Source organism: Thalia democratica, chromosome 8, assembly GCF_965202585.1.
Source record: "Thalia democratica chromosome 8, ktThaDemo2.hap1.1, whole genome shotgun sequence".
Classification (NCBI taxonomy): Eukaryota; Metazoa; Chordata; class Thaliacea; order Salpida; family Salpidae; genus Thalia; species Thalia democratica.
Window position 1 is genome coordinate 19,690,087 of NC_139172.1, and position 18,230 is coordinate 19,708,316.

General features: G+C 23.8%; 1 protein-coding gene across 1 annotated transcript; it reads right to left on the reverse strand.

The window, feature by feature from the left end:
• Window positions 1-683: 683 nt before the first annotated feature.
• LOC145842539 (coiled-coil domain-containing protein 157-like) lies at window positions 684-18,230 on the reverse strand. The gene is made up of 15 exons (XM_082949999.1): window positions 18,084-18,230; window positions 17,651-17,796; window positions 17,228-17,405; window positions 16,231-16,348; window positions 16,069-16,159; window positions 14,269-14,370; window positions 13,885-14,098; window positions 11,936-12,077; window positions 7,000-7,190; window positions 4,332-4,499; window positions 3,302-3,443; window positions 2,937-3,085; window positions 2,560-2,618; window positions 1,208-1,343; window positions 684-1,061 (listed from the first exon to the last, which is right to left on the reverse strand). The coding sequence occupies exons 1-15, from the start codon at window positions 18,183-18,185 to the stop codon at window positions 954-956; spliced, it is 2,046 nt and encodes a 681-aa protein (XP_082806125.1). The 5' UTR covers window positions 18,186-18,230; the 3' UTR covers window positions 684-953.

Below are 18,230 nucleotides of genomic sequence, written 5' to 3' on the forward strand. Positions count from 1 at the left end.
TAATAAACTTTATTAGGTATATTTATTTTTGTTTACTATCACTGTTACCCCTAACCCTTGCCCTCGATCGATAGCTTTTTTTATTTTTTATAAGTTTAGTTTTTCTTTTTTTCTAGTTATTTTCTTTTACTATCACTGTTATCCCTAACCCTCGATCGGTAATTTTCTTTTTATTAACAATCTTTTTTTTTTTATATGTTATTTATTTTTTTACTCTCGTGCAAAATGACCCTTCGAGCAAAACTGCTACATGCATATTAGACCCGTTCCCAAAAGTTGTATACATTTTGTACTCAACTAAATAGAATAATAAATATTTAAAACTGTAAACAACACTTTAAAGTACTTTGATCTAAGATCGCGTATACTTAGTAGTATATAAATAAATACTTCTGAGCTTTATTTATAGTTTTTTCAATTATTGACATCTAAAATAGCAGAAAACTTGCTTTTACAGAAAAGCACAGTAAGAAAAGTAAATATTGAGATTGATTTGAAATTTCATTTAAAATACTTATTAGCAGAGTTAAAAAAGTATTTAGCAAAGTAGTATTTCATTTACCAAGTCTAACATTAAAATCACAGTGAATTTAATTTTTAAATATAAAAATTTTAAAAATTTAATGAAAGTTTAAGTTTAAAGTGCTAGACTAGGAAATAAAAATTAGCAATATGGTGATGATAATCAGTAATTATATAAAAAAGTGATACTACTTAAATACAGAATATTTCTTTTACTGATAAACCCGTATAAAGATAAACTAATTAAGTATAAATTGTATTGTGCATAGATTTTGAATTTCTTGTGTAACATTTCTTTTAAAAATCAACAAATCTTAGAAAACTGTAAAAATGATAGATATTAGAACTTATTTTATGATCACTGGATGGTCACAGCTCATTGTTTTATGAAAAAGCAAAATCACAGTTGTTTTTAATAAATAATTAAAAAATCACATCCACGGTTTTCTATCGCTTTGTGACGTAACTGAGGGAGTTGAGCTCGGAGGCCTTCTCTTTCCAGAGCCGATGGTGAACGACTTTCGGTTGCTGGAGGCCAACTGCAGATTACATGACTGATGTTATTTAAAAATTAAACGAAAACTGTTGACTCTTTACAATACTTATCTGTTTCAATAACTCAGTGTAAGTTTTGTTTTATAAAAAGCTCAAAAAACTTTTAAGAAGAAAACCACAATGTACCAACTTGTTTCGTCAGTTTATCATCAATCAGCACTTCAGATCCTCTTCCCCTCCTTCTTGCTGACGTCATTATGCTAGGTGTTGGCGTCACTATTAGCTGTGACGTATTGTTTTCATCGTTTGTAACAACCGACCGGAAACTATAAACAAAATGTTCGTTATAATACACTATTGTTTTAAAAAGTAAAAAGGTATTTGTATGAAAGATACTGATTTACATTTGAAAAAAAAAGTCTTTTTGAATTTAACATCAAACTTTGGTATGTTTTTTTTACAGATAATAAGTCTTAAGAAGTTCAAGAAAAAATTTCAAAAAAAAACCTAACATCAATTTTACAATTTTGTCGTAAAAATTTTATATCCATAACAAAATATGTTAAAATGTAAGAAGTTAAAATAAAACACTTTGGTTTTATTTTAATCTTTAAGTCCGATCAAATAAAGAATAACTAGTTATTGCAAAACACTATCACTCTAGATTTACTTCTATTAAAGGTTAAGCTTGCGTTTTCTAAGAGCTTAATTATATTAAACAATTAAAAAATAATAATAAACCCTTTATAACCAATTCAAATTATATTCAACCTAAACCAAAAACATTTTTTTTTTATTTAATTTGTTTAAAGGATTATAAAGTTTTAGTTGTTTTGAACAGAGTATCTCATAATTTAAATTTAATAAATGCCTTCTCTGCACAACTATTATGGTAAAAGACATAAACTTTACAAAGTAAAAAATATATACATTTTTAAACAGATAGTAAAACTTTAATATTTTTATATACAACTGAAATATAGCATCTATTGTTTTCATAATGTTAAATAAGATATAAAAAAGTGAGTTTGTATAGTTTTTTTTTTCATAAATCAAGATTAATTGTAAAAAAAATAAAAGTAAGAGATTTAAAAAAAAAGTTATTAACAGCATGTAAAAAAAATAAAATACAAAACTGAAAAAGAGCAGACTTAAATATATAACCTAGTTACTATACTAATTTTTAATTGAGTATCTAAATTAATAAATAACGATTAATGGCAAACTATAAACAAATCACTAGTATTTTTTGCAATTGTTTTTCTCTTCATCAACTAACAAAAATAAAATAGAAATTCATCGGTTAAAAGCAAGGTTATTAACTTCCTACTATATCTTTAAACGTTTACTATTATTCATCTTTAACAAATTCTTAAAACTAAAAACTAGGAAACAATCTATATGTACTATTTTCACAAAACAAGTTACCATAAAATTTCTTAGCTGCACTATTTATATCTAAAAGCAAACTTTAATATCAAAAGTCAAAGTTTTACATTAATTAAAAAAAAGTATATGTAAAAAGTATAAAAAATAAATAACCTAGATAATGAAGCATCATCAAAACTGTTATCCATATCATTGATTGGACTCTCTGCTTTCTGTCAATAAAAACATTAAATTAAGATAAAACATTGTAGTGTATTATTATCATAATTAAAAATCTTAACGCATAAAAATAACAACTATTTGCTTGAAAAAACAAAGATATTACAGTTTAGAATTTGTTTTTATAAATGTACTTTAACTTAAAGCTATTTGAGTTAGATTGTTAACTTTTTTATATCATTAGATTAGATTAGCTTTATTTCCTTTGCTACTTAAGATAAAATTTTAGCCTAATTTTCAAAGAAATTTCTTAATTAAAGATGATAAAAAACATATTAATAATTAAATTTAATAAATTTTTTCACACAAACCAAGTCAAACATATGTTCTTTATGTTTCTGTTTTGCTTCTATCTTGCTGAGAATTGATAACAAGTTTTCATTTTGTAGTCTTATATTTGAGATTCGGAACTCATTTGATTTTATTTGGCTTTTCATATCCGTAACAATATCACCGGTTTCTACAATTTAGTAATAACTATAATACGCAAATAAATATATTTCAAACAAAGCAAGCTAATATAAATTAGAAGAACTACAGATAGTCTTATACAAATAAACAATCTTTCACCCTTTTAATTTTTTAATTTTTCAAAGGTTGCGAGTAAAAAAAAAACATAACAAATGAATATTCATAGTAGATAGACAAGCAACAAATTTTTATCTTTCAACTATACCTTGAGGTGGAGGGACTTTTGACGTCATATCCGGAAAACAAGCCATCATTCTTTCACGCTCCAACGATTCTTCCAACTGCCTTTGCAAATCAGATGCTTTATCCGAGTTGTGAACAATATTTCTGTGGGTGCTGAGTTCTTTCTAATCAAAATCAATCATATAAAAATATTGTTTTGAAATTATTTTGAAACTTAAAAAATTGTTTTAAACTCTTTGAGGGGCATATCGATTTTACATTTCTAAAGTTCTGCGACAAAAAAGTTTGTAAGTGATCTTAAAAAAGTATAAAAATGTTTTTTGTCTTATTCTTATTTAAACCTTATATCGTAATATACTCATTACAAATATTTTCTATAGATAATAACTACTTTAAAATTAACAAAAAATATAAACAAAATTACTAAATTAGTCATAAAATATTGTGTGAGCTATTTTGTACTAAAGCATTCGCTTATCTTAATTAAAGTTGAAAATATATGAACGAATTTTAAATTTAGTATTAAATCAAAAAGTCTTTTTAAAACTACTCATAATTTATAAATTTACCTAACTTAGTTTACCTTTTAGAAAATTTGTTGCAATAAGTGAGTTTGGTTTAAAACTTATTTATAACAAAATATCTAAAAATACGCAAAAACTTATCAAAAAGGGTCTCTAACAACAAAAACATGTTAAGTTAAAATAAACTTAAAGTTATTACTATAATGGTTTTATCTTTTAAGTATGAAATTTTTCTTGTGCACAAATTTTTCGATTTTCAATAGATTATTTATCATTTTTCAAGGAAAAATAAATCCTTACTTTTATCTTTTACAAAAAATATATTTGAAGTTCAAAATATTTCAAACTTATAAAAACAATTATAAAATGTATAAGAATTTTCAATAAAATTTGCTTTGAGAGCAACTTTTAAAGATATTCAAATTTTCCTGTATTGATCCAAACTTTATAAAAACCCGAGAGCAACTGACACACTTAAACAAAAACTAAGATATTTAATTACAAAAAACAATAATTAAAAAGTCTAACTTTGATATTACTTAGTTTTTCTTCATGATCATGGGTAATAGTTTCAATTCGCTTTTCCAATTCGTAATTTTTATCTTGAAACTTTTCTACTTGGTTTTCTAATTGCTGGATTTCCTCGTTAGAATTTTTAAACTTTTCCAATAAAACATTTTGCTTATCTTGTGTTAACTGAAAATTACATTACTTCTGTATGCTGCTTAGATTAGTTGTTTTAAATTATTTATAGGACAATTTTTATATTAAAAGAAATTGAAGTGATAATATTTTAATAATATTTTATCAGTTGTAGATTTACAGTATAAATAAATAATTTAAATTTATACTACATTAGTTTAGTTTCTATTCAACTACTAACTTTATTTTTTAAACTATTTTATTTAAAAAACTACTTATAAATTAGAAATTTTCTTACCTTTAAGATTTTTGATGTCAATAATACAAAAATATTGTCAAAAAATTTATAGAAAAAAATGTTTATACAAATATATCTATTGAGCGCTTATAATAAAAATATGGACTAATTGAAAAAAACAAAAACGTCTATAACGTATTAAGTGATAAGAAGTTTACTTTATAAATAATGAAAACTATTTACTTTTATACATATCAGGGTCGCCAGAGGATTTTTAAAAGTTTTTCTAGGCTTTCAGTATTTCTTCCACGTATTTTAAAAAACAAGTTTTTTGTATAAAGGTAAATTTAAGGTAAAAAATTGTATTAAATGGTATAACAACATTTATAGGAAATAGGTCAAATATGCACGAAGACACTTTTTCACGAAGGGACACTTTTGCACGAAGGGAAATTTTTGCACGAAGACACTTTTGCACGGAGGGTAACTTTTGCATTAGAGTAAAAAATTAAAAAACTTAAAAAAAACGAGAAAAAAATAAGTTACTAATCGAGGGTAAGGGTTAGGGGTAACAGTGATAGTAAAAATACAAATGAAAAATAACTATTAAAAAAAAGAAAAAAGTTACCAACCGAGGGTAAGGGTTAGGGGTAACAGTGATAGTAAAGATATTTTAATAAAAAAATTAAACTAATAAAAAAATAAAATTAACAAAAAAAAATTAATTTAATTATTTTTCTAACCCATGCAAAAGTTTCTTTGTGCAAAAGTGACCCCCCTTGTGCAAAGTGTCTTCGTGCAATAATGTCCCTTTGTTCAACAGTGATATTTTGTGCAAAAGCGTCTTCGTGCAAAAGTTTCATTGTGCAAAAGTATCCATTTGTGCATATTTGACTCCTACCCACATGTATAAGATACTGTATAGCTACTTTAAAAGTTTTTTTTAATAGATAAAATTTTAAATGATACAAAAAACTTCATCTTTATGATAGATATTTTGTATAATATGTTTTGGTTTTAAGAAAACAAATAGAGAGATCTCAACTGCTGGAGGAGAAGTAATATATTTATTCTTTCAAAAATTTATTTTACAAACTAAGTTTCGGTCAAAGACCTCTTCAGTGCTTAAATAAATCTAAAAAAAGATATGTGACAGTCATGGAAAATAGCAATTGAACAATTAAACTAAGATAAAAACAAAATATTACTGAAAATTTTTACTTAAGAAACTAAACAAATCAAATTTTAATATTAAGACTGAGTTTTAGTGGAAGTTTAAATTTTTAGCTAAGTTTTAAAATCAACATAACAATATTACTAACAATAATCAAAGCTGTATGTAGCTTTCTTTTTTCTTCTAGATAATTTACAGATTAAACATTGCTTAAGTAAAAGAGTAATTAATGAAATGAGCTTAAAATTTAATTGAAACTGGTGTAGCTTATTTTAATTGTGACGTAATTATAATTACACCAGTTTCAATTAAATTTTAAGCTCATTTCATTAATTACTCTTTTACTTAAGCAATGTTTAATCTGTAAATTATCTAGAAGAAAAAAGAAAGCTACATACAGCTTTGATTATTGTTAGTAATATTGTTATGTTGATTTTAAAACTTAGCTAAAAATTTAAACTTCCACTAAAACTCAGTCTTAATATTAAAATTTGATTTGTTTAGTTTCTTAAGTAAAAATTTTCAGTAATATTTTGTTTTTATCTTAATTTAATTGTTCAATTGCTATTTTCCATGACTGTCACATATCTTTTTTTAGATTTATTTAAGCACTGAAGAGGTCTTTGACCGAAACTTAGTTTGTAAAATAAATTTTTGAAAGAATAAATATAAATATATAGATATTTTGTGTCTAATCGAAATTTTATAACTTTGCATGTAAAAATATTTGAAGTTCCAGTTTTTTCCAAGTTTTTTAGTAATACTTGTTCAAAATTCCAGGTTTTTGCAGTTTTTCTTTGCCTTTATTGTCAAATTCTAGTATTTTCCAGGACTCCAGGTTTTTTGGCAAGCCTGATATATCAGTACTTTACTTTAGAAAAAGTTTAAAGTTACTTTTCACTTATAAGTAAACTGCAATTTTAGGTAGTTACCTAATTATTTTGTGAATCAACATAATACTTGACTCAGTAAAACTTCAAAAACGTGACTAATCAAATATGTAAAGTTATTTAACTTCTCGAGCTCACTTTAGACTAAATGGTTACATAATGGAGAATAACTTAAAGTATGTTTTTAGGTTTGGTGAATCAACACTTACTAAGCTAAAGTAAAAAATATGCATTTAAACTAAACTTATTTACCTGATAAAGCTTTTGAAACTTTTGTGACTTCAACTTCTCTATCTTTAACATGTCCAGTGTTCTCACACTTTCTGTATTTACCTTCTTCAGTTGATTCTTTAAATTTTCTATTTCTTCACTTTTGTTATGGATGTCTTGTTTATGTTTTACATTTAAATTTTTGCTCATTACAAGTTCTTCGTTACCACCTTCTGTTGGATCACAATTATATAAAATCTAAATAGTGTCCTGCTATTAAAACCCTTTAATTTTTTATAGTTTATTTGGTATTTAGTTGAATGCTTTGTTTCTTTTCTTTTGGGCCTAGTTGAAAAAGGGAGAAATACTATTATATAAAAACCTATTTATATAGCGTTCCGCCAAAAAAGTAATTGAAGACATATTAACAACAATTTATGATACAAATATCAAATCAATTTTCAAAGAAACTAGATTACTAAAAATATATTAAGAAAAATTTTACAGTTATGCTCCCAAAATATTTTTCTTTATGGTGAAAAAGTCTACAAACAAATAGATGGCGTTGCAATGGGCAGCCCATTAGCCCCCATCCTAGCCAATTGGTTTGTAGCATCAAAAGAAAATTACCAATTACAAACAAATTCAAAAACAAAACCTCGATTCTACACAAGGTATGTAGATGATATATTCGTAGTCACACAAAATCAAACTGAACTAACAAACTTCTATCATGAAATGAATACTCTACACCAAAACTTAGAATTCACTTTAGAAAGATTTGTTGACGGAAAACTACCGTTTCTTGACACTGAAGTAAAACAAATATAAAACCAACTACACACAAATGTGTACATAAAACCAACATACACAGGTCTAATAATGCAATACACTAGTATTTGTCCTAAAACTTTGAAACTCGGTTTAATAAACTTTTATCTAAACAGAGCGCTAAATATATTCTCAAATTATACCGCTTTTAAAGATGAACTTACAAAAATTAAAAACTTATTGCTCAAGAATCAGTATCCAAAAAACCTTATAGAGTCCAAAATCAACAAATTTCTTGAAGCTCACAAAATCGACAATTCAACATTTAAACAAAATGAAATATTAACACAAAAAATGAAAAGAAAACAGAAACCGAAAACTACTTATTTCACAAAAGTTTACGTAGGTAGTTGTTCAATAAGATTCCAAAAACGAATAGCATCCATATTTCAAAAACACAACATTAATATTAAACCGGCCTACTAGAGGAAAAAAGTTTCTGACTACTTCAGCAACAAAGGTAAATGCTCGGAAGTATTTGACGCAAATGTTATTTATAAATATACCTGCTCTGCAGATCAGAGCATCTCTTACATTGGAGAAACATCACAGCAAATATTCCGACGAATTACAGACCACTGCGGAACAGATAAAAACAGCGCAATATTTGAACATATTTTTAATTGCACACCCTGTCAAAACTCTGACATAGTTCAAAACTTTAAAGTTTTAAAACGATGTCAGCAAAGCGAACTCTACAGCCTGGAATCAATATTGATTGAGGAAGAGCGACCTAATTTAAATACGCAATTAGCATTGAATGGAAAAACAAAGTTATTAACAATCTATAAATAAACATACCTTGAGTTTTAATTGTTAAATCTCTAATTTTTGTATTTATTTGAATTTATTTATACGTCATAATTTAATTTTATTTTTTAAAGCTGTTCGCTTAACAAAATTTTTTTCAAATTTAATTTAAAATTTATCACTTGAGAATGAAACTCGTATAGTTTTGAAAAGCTTTGTGTTATAAAATATAAAAAACAAAATGAATAATATATTGATATTAAGTTGCAAAGGGTATATAAATACGTTCAAAAACCTTCCTATAATAGTACTTAGAAAAACCTATCTTTTCATTAGTTTCTAATCAATCATTCTTAAGACTTTTTCAGTCTGATAAACTATTGTACTTTAGAAACTTAAATAATTTTGACTAAAACATAATAAAAATAAAAAGAAAAAACATTTATTTTGGTTATAAAACTCTTGTTTTATATTTTGAATTGATACAATGAGAATTTTTCTTATAGTGCAAGAAACTTTATAGAAAATTAAGATCAATTGCAAAAATGAGAAGACGAAGATAAACTTTTAAACAATAATTATATCTTCAATTTCGTAAAAAATTAAGAACAAAAAAAAGACCATAAGTTTTTATTGGAAAATCTAACAGAAGTGTCTATAACTGCAAAGTTAATTAAAAAATTTATTTACTATAAAAACATATTTTTTAGTTGAGACTTAAAATTTTCATATATTAAGCAATGCTAATTTTGTAAAAAAATTCCATTACATACCTGTATCCTTAAATTAGCTTTATTCATGAGGTTGTTTTACAATTGGTATACCTTAATATGTCTTATTACCTTATTAAAGCTAAGTAAATTTTGAAGATTTTGTTTTTTAATAAACAAATCCTCAATTTAAGCTTTCTGTATTTATGCTTTTGATGATTTTTTTTTTAAGTTTACTTCATCAGGAACTTTATACTTTTGTATATTTTAGAAAATATTAGTACTGTTTTTTCATTAAAAATGTATGTACTATTTCCATTATAGAATATGGCTGATCATAACAATTTAAACTAATTAGATTTATATTTCGCCTAAATAAATTTATTTAATTAATAATTTCAAAAATCTAAAGATAATTAAGGCTCAAAAACTTGTTTTTGTTTATTTTTCATAGTAGTTTGTGTATTAATTTGTTAATTGTTAAGGCAATAGTGCGTCAGGTAGTTATAGACTACTGTATAAAAACTAAAAGGCAATCTAAAAATTTAATTTAATAAAATATAAAGTTTTTATTTAGCTTTTAAACTAAAGTAATTTTTGTAATATATTTTGTATATAACAGCAGACATCTATGTCTTGGGTTTAAAATATAATTTTGAGATAAGATTTCTTGTTTTCAGGATAAGACTTTTAGAAAATAGTGACATAAGCTCCCAAAAAAATCCTTGTACTTTAAATAAGGGTGCTTTTTCTATAAGTTACTAAAAATTCCGGACTGAAAATAAAAAAGAATTTTCATGGGATAAAGTTGAAAAAACTGGTTTACAATTGTAGAAGAAAATAAATTTAAATAGCCTTAAGAATGGTGGGGTTTTTAAAACTTTTTTTTAAAGAAAATGTAATTAGCTCTTATATGAAAGGTTAAAGTATAAAGCTTATTTTAAATTTTTGAGAAATAATCAATTTTGTGAAAAAATTTTCGCAACTGACGAATGTACCAACAATATTTTATTGTAAATTTTCTATAGATTTAAAAAATGGTACAGAAATCTATTAATTTTTTTAAGGTTAGAGACAATGAAAAACAATGAAAATAAATACTTTTATGATAAAAAGAACAGTTTAAACGGGTAATATTTTATAAAATAAATTACTTTTAAAGAAATATTAACAATAAAATATTTGTAACAAATAAATTTAAAAATTTGATGGAAATTGGTAAAAAACAAGAAAAGTCTATTTTCTTATAAAATATTATTTTTGAGTTTTAATATGGCGCTTTCCAAAAGAAACCTTCAAAACTAACTGACGTTGATCCCTTTAACTTCAAAAGTATATTTTAAACTTCTCAAGTGTTTAGAAGGATCTGATAAATAAGATAACATTCTACAAATTAAGATCAACTCGATAAAAAAAGATGGGACATCCATATGGCCTTAATGAACAAGTTTATTTTTCATCAACTTAGTTTTCACCTTATATACAAAATGTTGTGAGCACATTAACTTTAATCCTTGATATATCAAAAACTACTTAGAGTTTTGTTCAGCTATAAAAAAACGATAGTAAAAATATTCAGTCTGTAAAACAATACCAACTTTTGAAAACCATGTAGTAAAATCACCACCTATGATCTTAACTTAGTATCTAGTTTTTTTTACAGTAATAAAATTTTCTGAAAATGTTTTCAGATAAACAACAATGTATGGTATAATTTTTAAGGACTTGAAATAAAAATGTTTAAAATTTGAGGGTACTCCTTGATAATTAAAATAAATAACAAATTGCATGAATGTTTTCCTAAACTTTCAAATTCCATAATTTTTTCTGTTGTACATAGTGTATAAACCTCTTAGTTTATTATCTTATGTAAAATTTTCATTTTTAAATAACTAGCAGAAATGAGTTTATTCAAAATTATTGTCATTAAGCTCAAAATTCACCAAATGATATTGATAATTAATAATTAAAAAAAGATATAAAAAAACGTTTAGTTCAATGTAAACTTTAAATTAGATAGCTTGTTGAGCATGTGTTAAATCTAATTTAGATTAATATAACCTAATTTCATGGATAAACTACTATTTAAATTTAAATATATCTGTATAGGAGCTACCTTAAATAGTAATGTATGGCTCTCTTTTATCTAACATAATATTTCACTACTAAACTAGTTAAACAAAACATATTCAAACTAAAATATTAGAGCTTAATAAAATGATTAGATTTTAAATTGTAAACTACATTGAAAATTTAATTAATAATTTCAGATAATTTAAAAACATTGTTAAGAAACTTGATGACCAATAGAAATACTAAATGAAATTTAATTATAGTTTTAGATTAATAAAAGTAATCTCTGCAAAAAAAGAAAATCAATTGATATCAAGTTTTTTAGTCTTTTAATACAAATAATCTTACAAGGTTATAAACTAATTTATCAGCTTACTTACAATATATTTAAACAGCGAAGTAGTAATTAAAAAAAAAATATTCCATACTAAAATTTCTTTACTGAGTTTACAAAAGTACTTTAAAAAACTTCTATAAAATAACAACATCTTAGAAAATGTAGGAGAACACAGAAGTTTTATAAGGTAGTTCCATATTTTTAAAACTGTATAAAATTTGGTAAAACTAAAAATAAAACACATACAATAAATTCAAATATATAAATTTTTACAAACCTAGTTCGAAATTTTTCCGTTTCAACAATATAATTTCTTCTTTGAGTATGGTAATTTCATTTTCCAAATTTGTCATAAGATTTTTAACTTTTTTCTCGTTTTTAAGAACTACTTCATAATCAAACTGAAGACTTTCTACTTCCTAAACGTGTTTATTAGTGAGTACAATACTTTTGAATACTTTTTAATTATTTATAAGAGAGATATAAAAGTAATATAACGAAAAAACTTATATATAAGTTTAAAAAAAGGTTTTATATATATACCAATTAGTTGTTGATAATGACTGATATTAAAGTTATATTATTAAATTTTAGTCTATCAAATAAAAAGTAAGCTACAATAAAGTAAAAACTAATTAACGTTCAAAATAAATGCATAACCACAATAAAACATGTTTACTTAATACCTATCAATTTTTCTTAAAACAATATTTTATAGAAAAGCGAAAAGTTACTTTAAATGATTAAAGTTTTCAAATTAAAAGTCTAAATAAAATAAATTAACAATAATTTTAAATTATTGTCAAGAATATTTTAAATAAATAAAGTTATAACAAAAAAAAGTATTCTCAGATAAGATTAATACTACTTTTATATAAGGTTAAGGGCATAGGGGAGTCCACCTTGACTTTTACAAGTCGATCTTCTTTTATAGAGTTTTATCGGAGCTATCAGACGTTTTTAAACGCTTGAAAAAATTTAAAGTAATTATTTAGATTCAAGGTTGGTGACCTCAATAGGTTCCTAATAGACGGGGCAAACTAAAAACCCATAAAAAGACCATTTCACTAAAAATCTATCTCCTCCTTCATTTTTTAAGCAATCTTCTTCAAACTTTCACAGAAAGTCTATTATTAAATTCCAAAAAGATTAAATTTAGGAATTTTTAAAATTTTGAAAAATAAAATTTTCATTAAAAAAAAAACATTTGTTTTTGGTTTTTTATCTTATTTTTTTTTTTCTAAATCACACCATTTAAAGTCTTATAAGTTAAAAAAGAAACATTTCATGAAGGTTTGACGTCTCTAGCTCAAAAAATTAAAGATAAGATAAATTTTTAGTGATTTTTAAATTTCCTAGAAAATTGACCCCAAGAAATTTATAGTCTATACGTTTGTATCGGAAACTTTTTATAAAAATTACAATATCTCAAAAGTTAAATAAGGTTTTTTTTTTATTCTATAAACACTAGCTTGTAGTTTGCATTTTAAGCTTTCATATAAATCCAATGTTATTTTTAGTGAAAAAAAATGTTGGACCCTCCTATGCGCTTAAGTTAATCCTTTAGTTTTGTTTGAAAATTATAGGGATAGACAAATTATGTTTCACATGAAAAATTAAGAACTTATCAGTATTAAAAATATTCATTACCTACCATAAAAAGTTTCTTAGTTTGTAGTTTAAGTATTATAGAAATAGAAGTTTTTGAACCTAAAAATTACAATTGTAATCACAGTTACAGTGCGTAGTTACAGTGAATTTTCGCTTATCTGACACTCGCTAATCCGGCCGGTTTCAGTTGAGAAGTAAACTTAAGTAATTCAGTTAAAACCAATGCTATCATTTTAAAAACTAAAACCAACATAAAACAAAACTTTTTATGGTGTGATTTGTTTTTGTTGAATTGATTTTAGACTTTATTAAAGTTTAGTTTAATTTACTATTTGTTTGTCAAATTTTTTGGTCCGTTGAAAAAAATTGAAACAAATTAAATTTAAAAAAAATTTAGAGTTCATTTTATGATATGTATTGAAAATTAAGGAATAGTTAGATTATTTAAAGAAAAACGATATTTTGTTCTTATCCAGCCATAATTACGAAAATATTTTCCCAAAATGACCGGATTATCAAGGATGCACTGTATTACTACATAACTTTTAAATAAATAAAATCACAAACAAACTTTAGTTATGGAAATTCAGTAAAAATTTTAAAAAAATTTCTTACCTTTTTTAATAAGCTTTTTTCTTGCAATAAATCTCTAGCCTGGTGACTAATTTCTAAGTTATGTTTTTCAGTTAATTGAACCTTCAGTTTTTCACTTTCATTTAATTCATTTTTAAATTTTTTTAGCTCGTTTTTGAGTGGATTTAGTTCATTCATAAGTTTTTTAATATGTCTCTCTAAACGTGATAAGTCTTTAACTTGCAGATTTTTCCATCTAAAACATATTTATTTTCAACAGTTTAACAAGACTTAAAATAAACTTTTATTATTATTTCTTATTAAATAAGAACATTTTATAGTAAAAATTCTAAAACAAATAGTGTTAATAAATAAAATAACTAAAGCTGATGAAATTTCCAACATTAAAAAAAATTAAATACTTACCTAGTAACTTCTGAATTTGACATAGTTTCACCAGCAGTTCTATCAGTATAGTTTTCTAATGAAGTTGGAAGATTGAGACTTTTGCACAACAAAACTATTGATCTTAAATTTTTGTAAATATATGAATAAAACACAGTGGGCCCAAATTGCATTTAATTGGAAATTAGGAGTAAAAAAAAACAACATTTGTAAACCTTTACAAATATTTTATTTTAATCTAATCTAAGGTTATATTTGTTAACTCTTCAAAACTAGAAAAAAAATATCTGACAAAATAAAAGTTATTTGACTTTAAGTATTACCTCTTATAAAATGATTTTGCTGTATGCATTTTTTAAATTATAAATATCTTTGTTTAAAAAAAAATATATATAAGGCAAATCAAACTTATATTTTAATTTATTTAGCTTCTTAAACAGCTTGTAGATGTTTAGTAGATACTAAATATAAAGTTTTAAATATAAAAAAGTTCTTTATACTAAAACTATTTAATAAAAACATTTAGATTAGATTCTATATTGTGGAAAAATTGTGACTATTTCTTTCTAGAATGCTTCTTATTATAAAAATTCCAAGTAGTTTTGTTAGTGTTTTTTTAAACTACTAAACCTAAGAATTTAAAAAATATATACGTTTATTTGTCCACCTACCCGGATTTTTTTTAAGTGTACTAGAATGTTGATAAAAATAAATAGAAAAATTACCTTATTTGTTTTGTTAAAAAAAAAAGTAATTTAATGATTTTATTTTTAATTTAACAATTCTTTAAAGTAACTACTTTAAACTATGAAAAATGCAATAAAATACTTTGACTTTAAAGTAGTTTTTAAATAGTTATTTATGCGTTGATTTCTATTTCTAAAGACATCAAAAAATTATTGTCAAATTTTTTTGAGAAATTTCTTATAGGTTTTCTAAAACTCTACCGTGTTTTTGGTTAATAAAACGTTATTTGGGCCTATTTTTAGTTTAAAGCTAAGTTTAAAGTTAACATTGTGCTAAGTAGTAAAACAACACTAAAAAGTACTTTAAATCTATTAAAATTTCTTTTTTAATAAGTTATTTCTTTGATAACGACAAATTTCTTTTAAAATTAAGGTAGTATTTTTGTGTCATATTAAAATTTTACTACTTAACATGTAAAAATTGTTTGAAATTCCAGGTTTTTTTAGTGATTTTTGTTCAAAATACCCAGTTTTCAAAGTAACAGTAGCCATAAAAAATCATTTTTCTTCAATTCTGGTCTTTGATTACTTAAGTACATTAAATGGCCCATTACTTATAAAAGATTATCAACCCTAGTTTAATAAAAACCTTTAGCTACTTTTGATTTGATGTTTCATTTTAAAGTTATCAAAATATATTCAACTTTAAAAAAGTAGTAGTTTCATAGATGTGTAAAATTTTTATTAAAATTTTTATTAAAATTTTAAATATTATTAATTATATAAAATTACTATTAAATATCTAGCTTGAAACAACAATTACTATTTTTTTGTGAATTAGTGTGTCAATGTTAAACTGCAATTAAGAGTTTATTTTTTAAACACATTTGTTTTGCATAAATAGGTAGTAAAATTAATTACATTTTACTCTATACATTTAAAGAATTTAACAACTTATTACATTTGCCATCTTTATGTAATTCATTTTTAAATCTTTTTGTTTTGAAAATACAATGGAACAAAAATTGTAAAAATGTAGATATAAAAATAATTATTAAAAGCTTAAATTAAAACGGGAGAAAATTTACTTTTATATAGTACTTTTACCATAATACTAAACTTAGTAGTAGCTTACTTAGAAACTTGATAAAGGCAACTTTGATTACTTGTACAAAACTGACAATCTTCATAACTAGTTTCTAAAGTTTGTATAGAAATATCTTGGCCTGAAAAATACACTGGTTTTCTTTAAGGTTACAATAGTATCAAAATAAAAATGCTGGTTAATTAAACAAACTTTCTAAATTTTCTTCTTCTTCATGGAAACAGTTTTCACTTTTATTGTTAGAATTTGGTTTGCACTGTTTAATTTGAAACATCTTCAAGTTTTCATTTTCATCTCTAGTTTTTTCATACTAAGAATTTGTAAACATATTAATGACTTGAGTATATATATTTATTTACATTACACATTAAAGTTAAATACACACAAAATATACAGCTACACTTAAAAACTTTTATAAAAAAAACTGTAAATAACATTTAAAGCATGTGTAAACCATTCTTAGTAAATTTAAGGCAATAGGAGGGTGTTAATTTTTTTTCAATTAATATTTACCCTTATTTTAAATTAAGTCTTTAAGTAAAACCTATAATAAGGGTGGGCAACTTTTCATTGCAAATTTTTTCTTAGCTTTTATATCTTAATAGTATAAAATTTTAAAGAATTATTTTTTGCATACTTTAAGTCTTTTGTATTCTAGCATTTTTTATGAGAAAAATAACAAACTAATAATGTAGCTTATAAAAAAATACTACTATAGACAAAAGAATTTCTATAATACGACTTTGTATCTAATAAAGATAAAGTCATGAAAGTTTGAAAACTTGAAAACAGGAAATTAACAAAAAAAACTTTGTCATCATTTCTATAACATACTTATTTAACTTATCTATTTAGATCTGATATATCCTAAAACAATTTCAAATTCTAAAAATCAGTAAAAATTAATTGGTAACTTGTTTAAAAATCTGCAAACTAAGACAAAGTTTCCCCTACTATACTTTTTTTTTTTGCAAAAGTGTTATCACTTATATTCTAAATTGATAAAAAATACAACCTACAGTATTTTATCTACTTAAATAAATATACTAGTAATAATAAATTTAAAGCATAAAGATAAATAGTATAAACAACTTTGTTAGTAACATATTGAACTAGTTTAAGCTTAGAAATACACTAAAGTTAATAAAAAAAGGATTTTGATCTTATTTCCACATTTACTAGTTTTTACCATTATAGACATTTGCTGAAGATTTAAAGAAACTTGTGAAACTCTTGACCAGCAACGCTTGCATGAAAGTCCAATTGACATAGAGTTAGTTGTAGAAGTACTACCTTTTTTAATGCAGTCTTCTTCTGATAATAACTTTTCGTTGTATGTGAAAAACAACTGAATTAAGAGTTGAAGTCTGTTTTAGGAATAAAGACTTTTATAATTGAGTATTTATTCTAGTAACTTATTTTTAACAAATTAATTTGAAATTAATAAGATGTATGACAATTAAACAAAATATTTTTACAAAGGTTTTATACATCAATATAGAAATTAACCAGCATAGGGTGTTTAACAAAGAATGTTTTTAATTAATAAATTATTAATGAGCACTAAGGGAAAATCAAATTGTAAGTAAGAAATGTAAGGCATTCGAAAAACCTGTCTATTAGCAAATCATATAATTGAACATGAGAAACTTGGTTACTTTCATTGCTTTCATCATCAAACTGACACATTTCTATTATTGATATTGCATCGATGTCTATTGAGTATTGATTTGGATATTTCCATGAATAAAAATTTACCTAAAAATAAAATTAATTTGAAATGTCTGTATCATCATAGAAAACTAACTACCTTAAATCTATTAAAACTAAGGTTACAACCTCTTTTTCTTCACCAAAGACAGTGTTTTATACTACATCAGTTGTTTAGTTTTATAACTACGAGAAAGAGTTTTTTTATAAAGCATATGTCAAACTAGATAAAATAATAAGTTAAATACTTATTTTCTAGTTTATTGAAACAATTTTGTTAAACTAGTAAACTATAGATTTTAAAAAATTGTTAATAAAAAATGTATATAGTATACCTTTCCTGTCTTTGAAGATATTTCAGAAACAGTATTTTGAATATCAGTAATATCTTTTATCAAACTTTCTATACATATTTCACTTCCCAGAAGATGTGCCATATTTAAGCTTAGAAAACTAATTGTCAAATTGTTAAAAAATGTTAA

Bases quoted from the DNA above. Each gene is read 5' to 3' on its own strand.
- LOC145842539 (XM_082949999.1), bottom strand. From the start codon at position 18,185: ATGGCACATCTTCTGGGAAGTGAAATATGTATAGAAAGTTTGATAAAA. The intron at 4,500-6,999 runs GTAAATAAGTTT...TGTAATTTTCAG, and splicing joins AGTTTCAAAAGCTTTATCAG to TTAACACAAGATAAGCAAAA. The intron at 3,086-3,301 runs GTATAGTTGAAA...ACTAAATTGTAG, and splicing joins AAAAGTCCCTCCACCTCAAG to AAACCGGTGATATTGTTACG.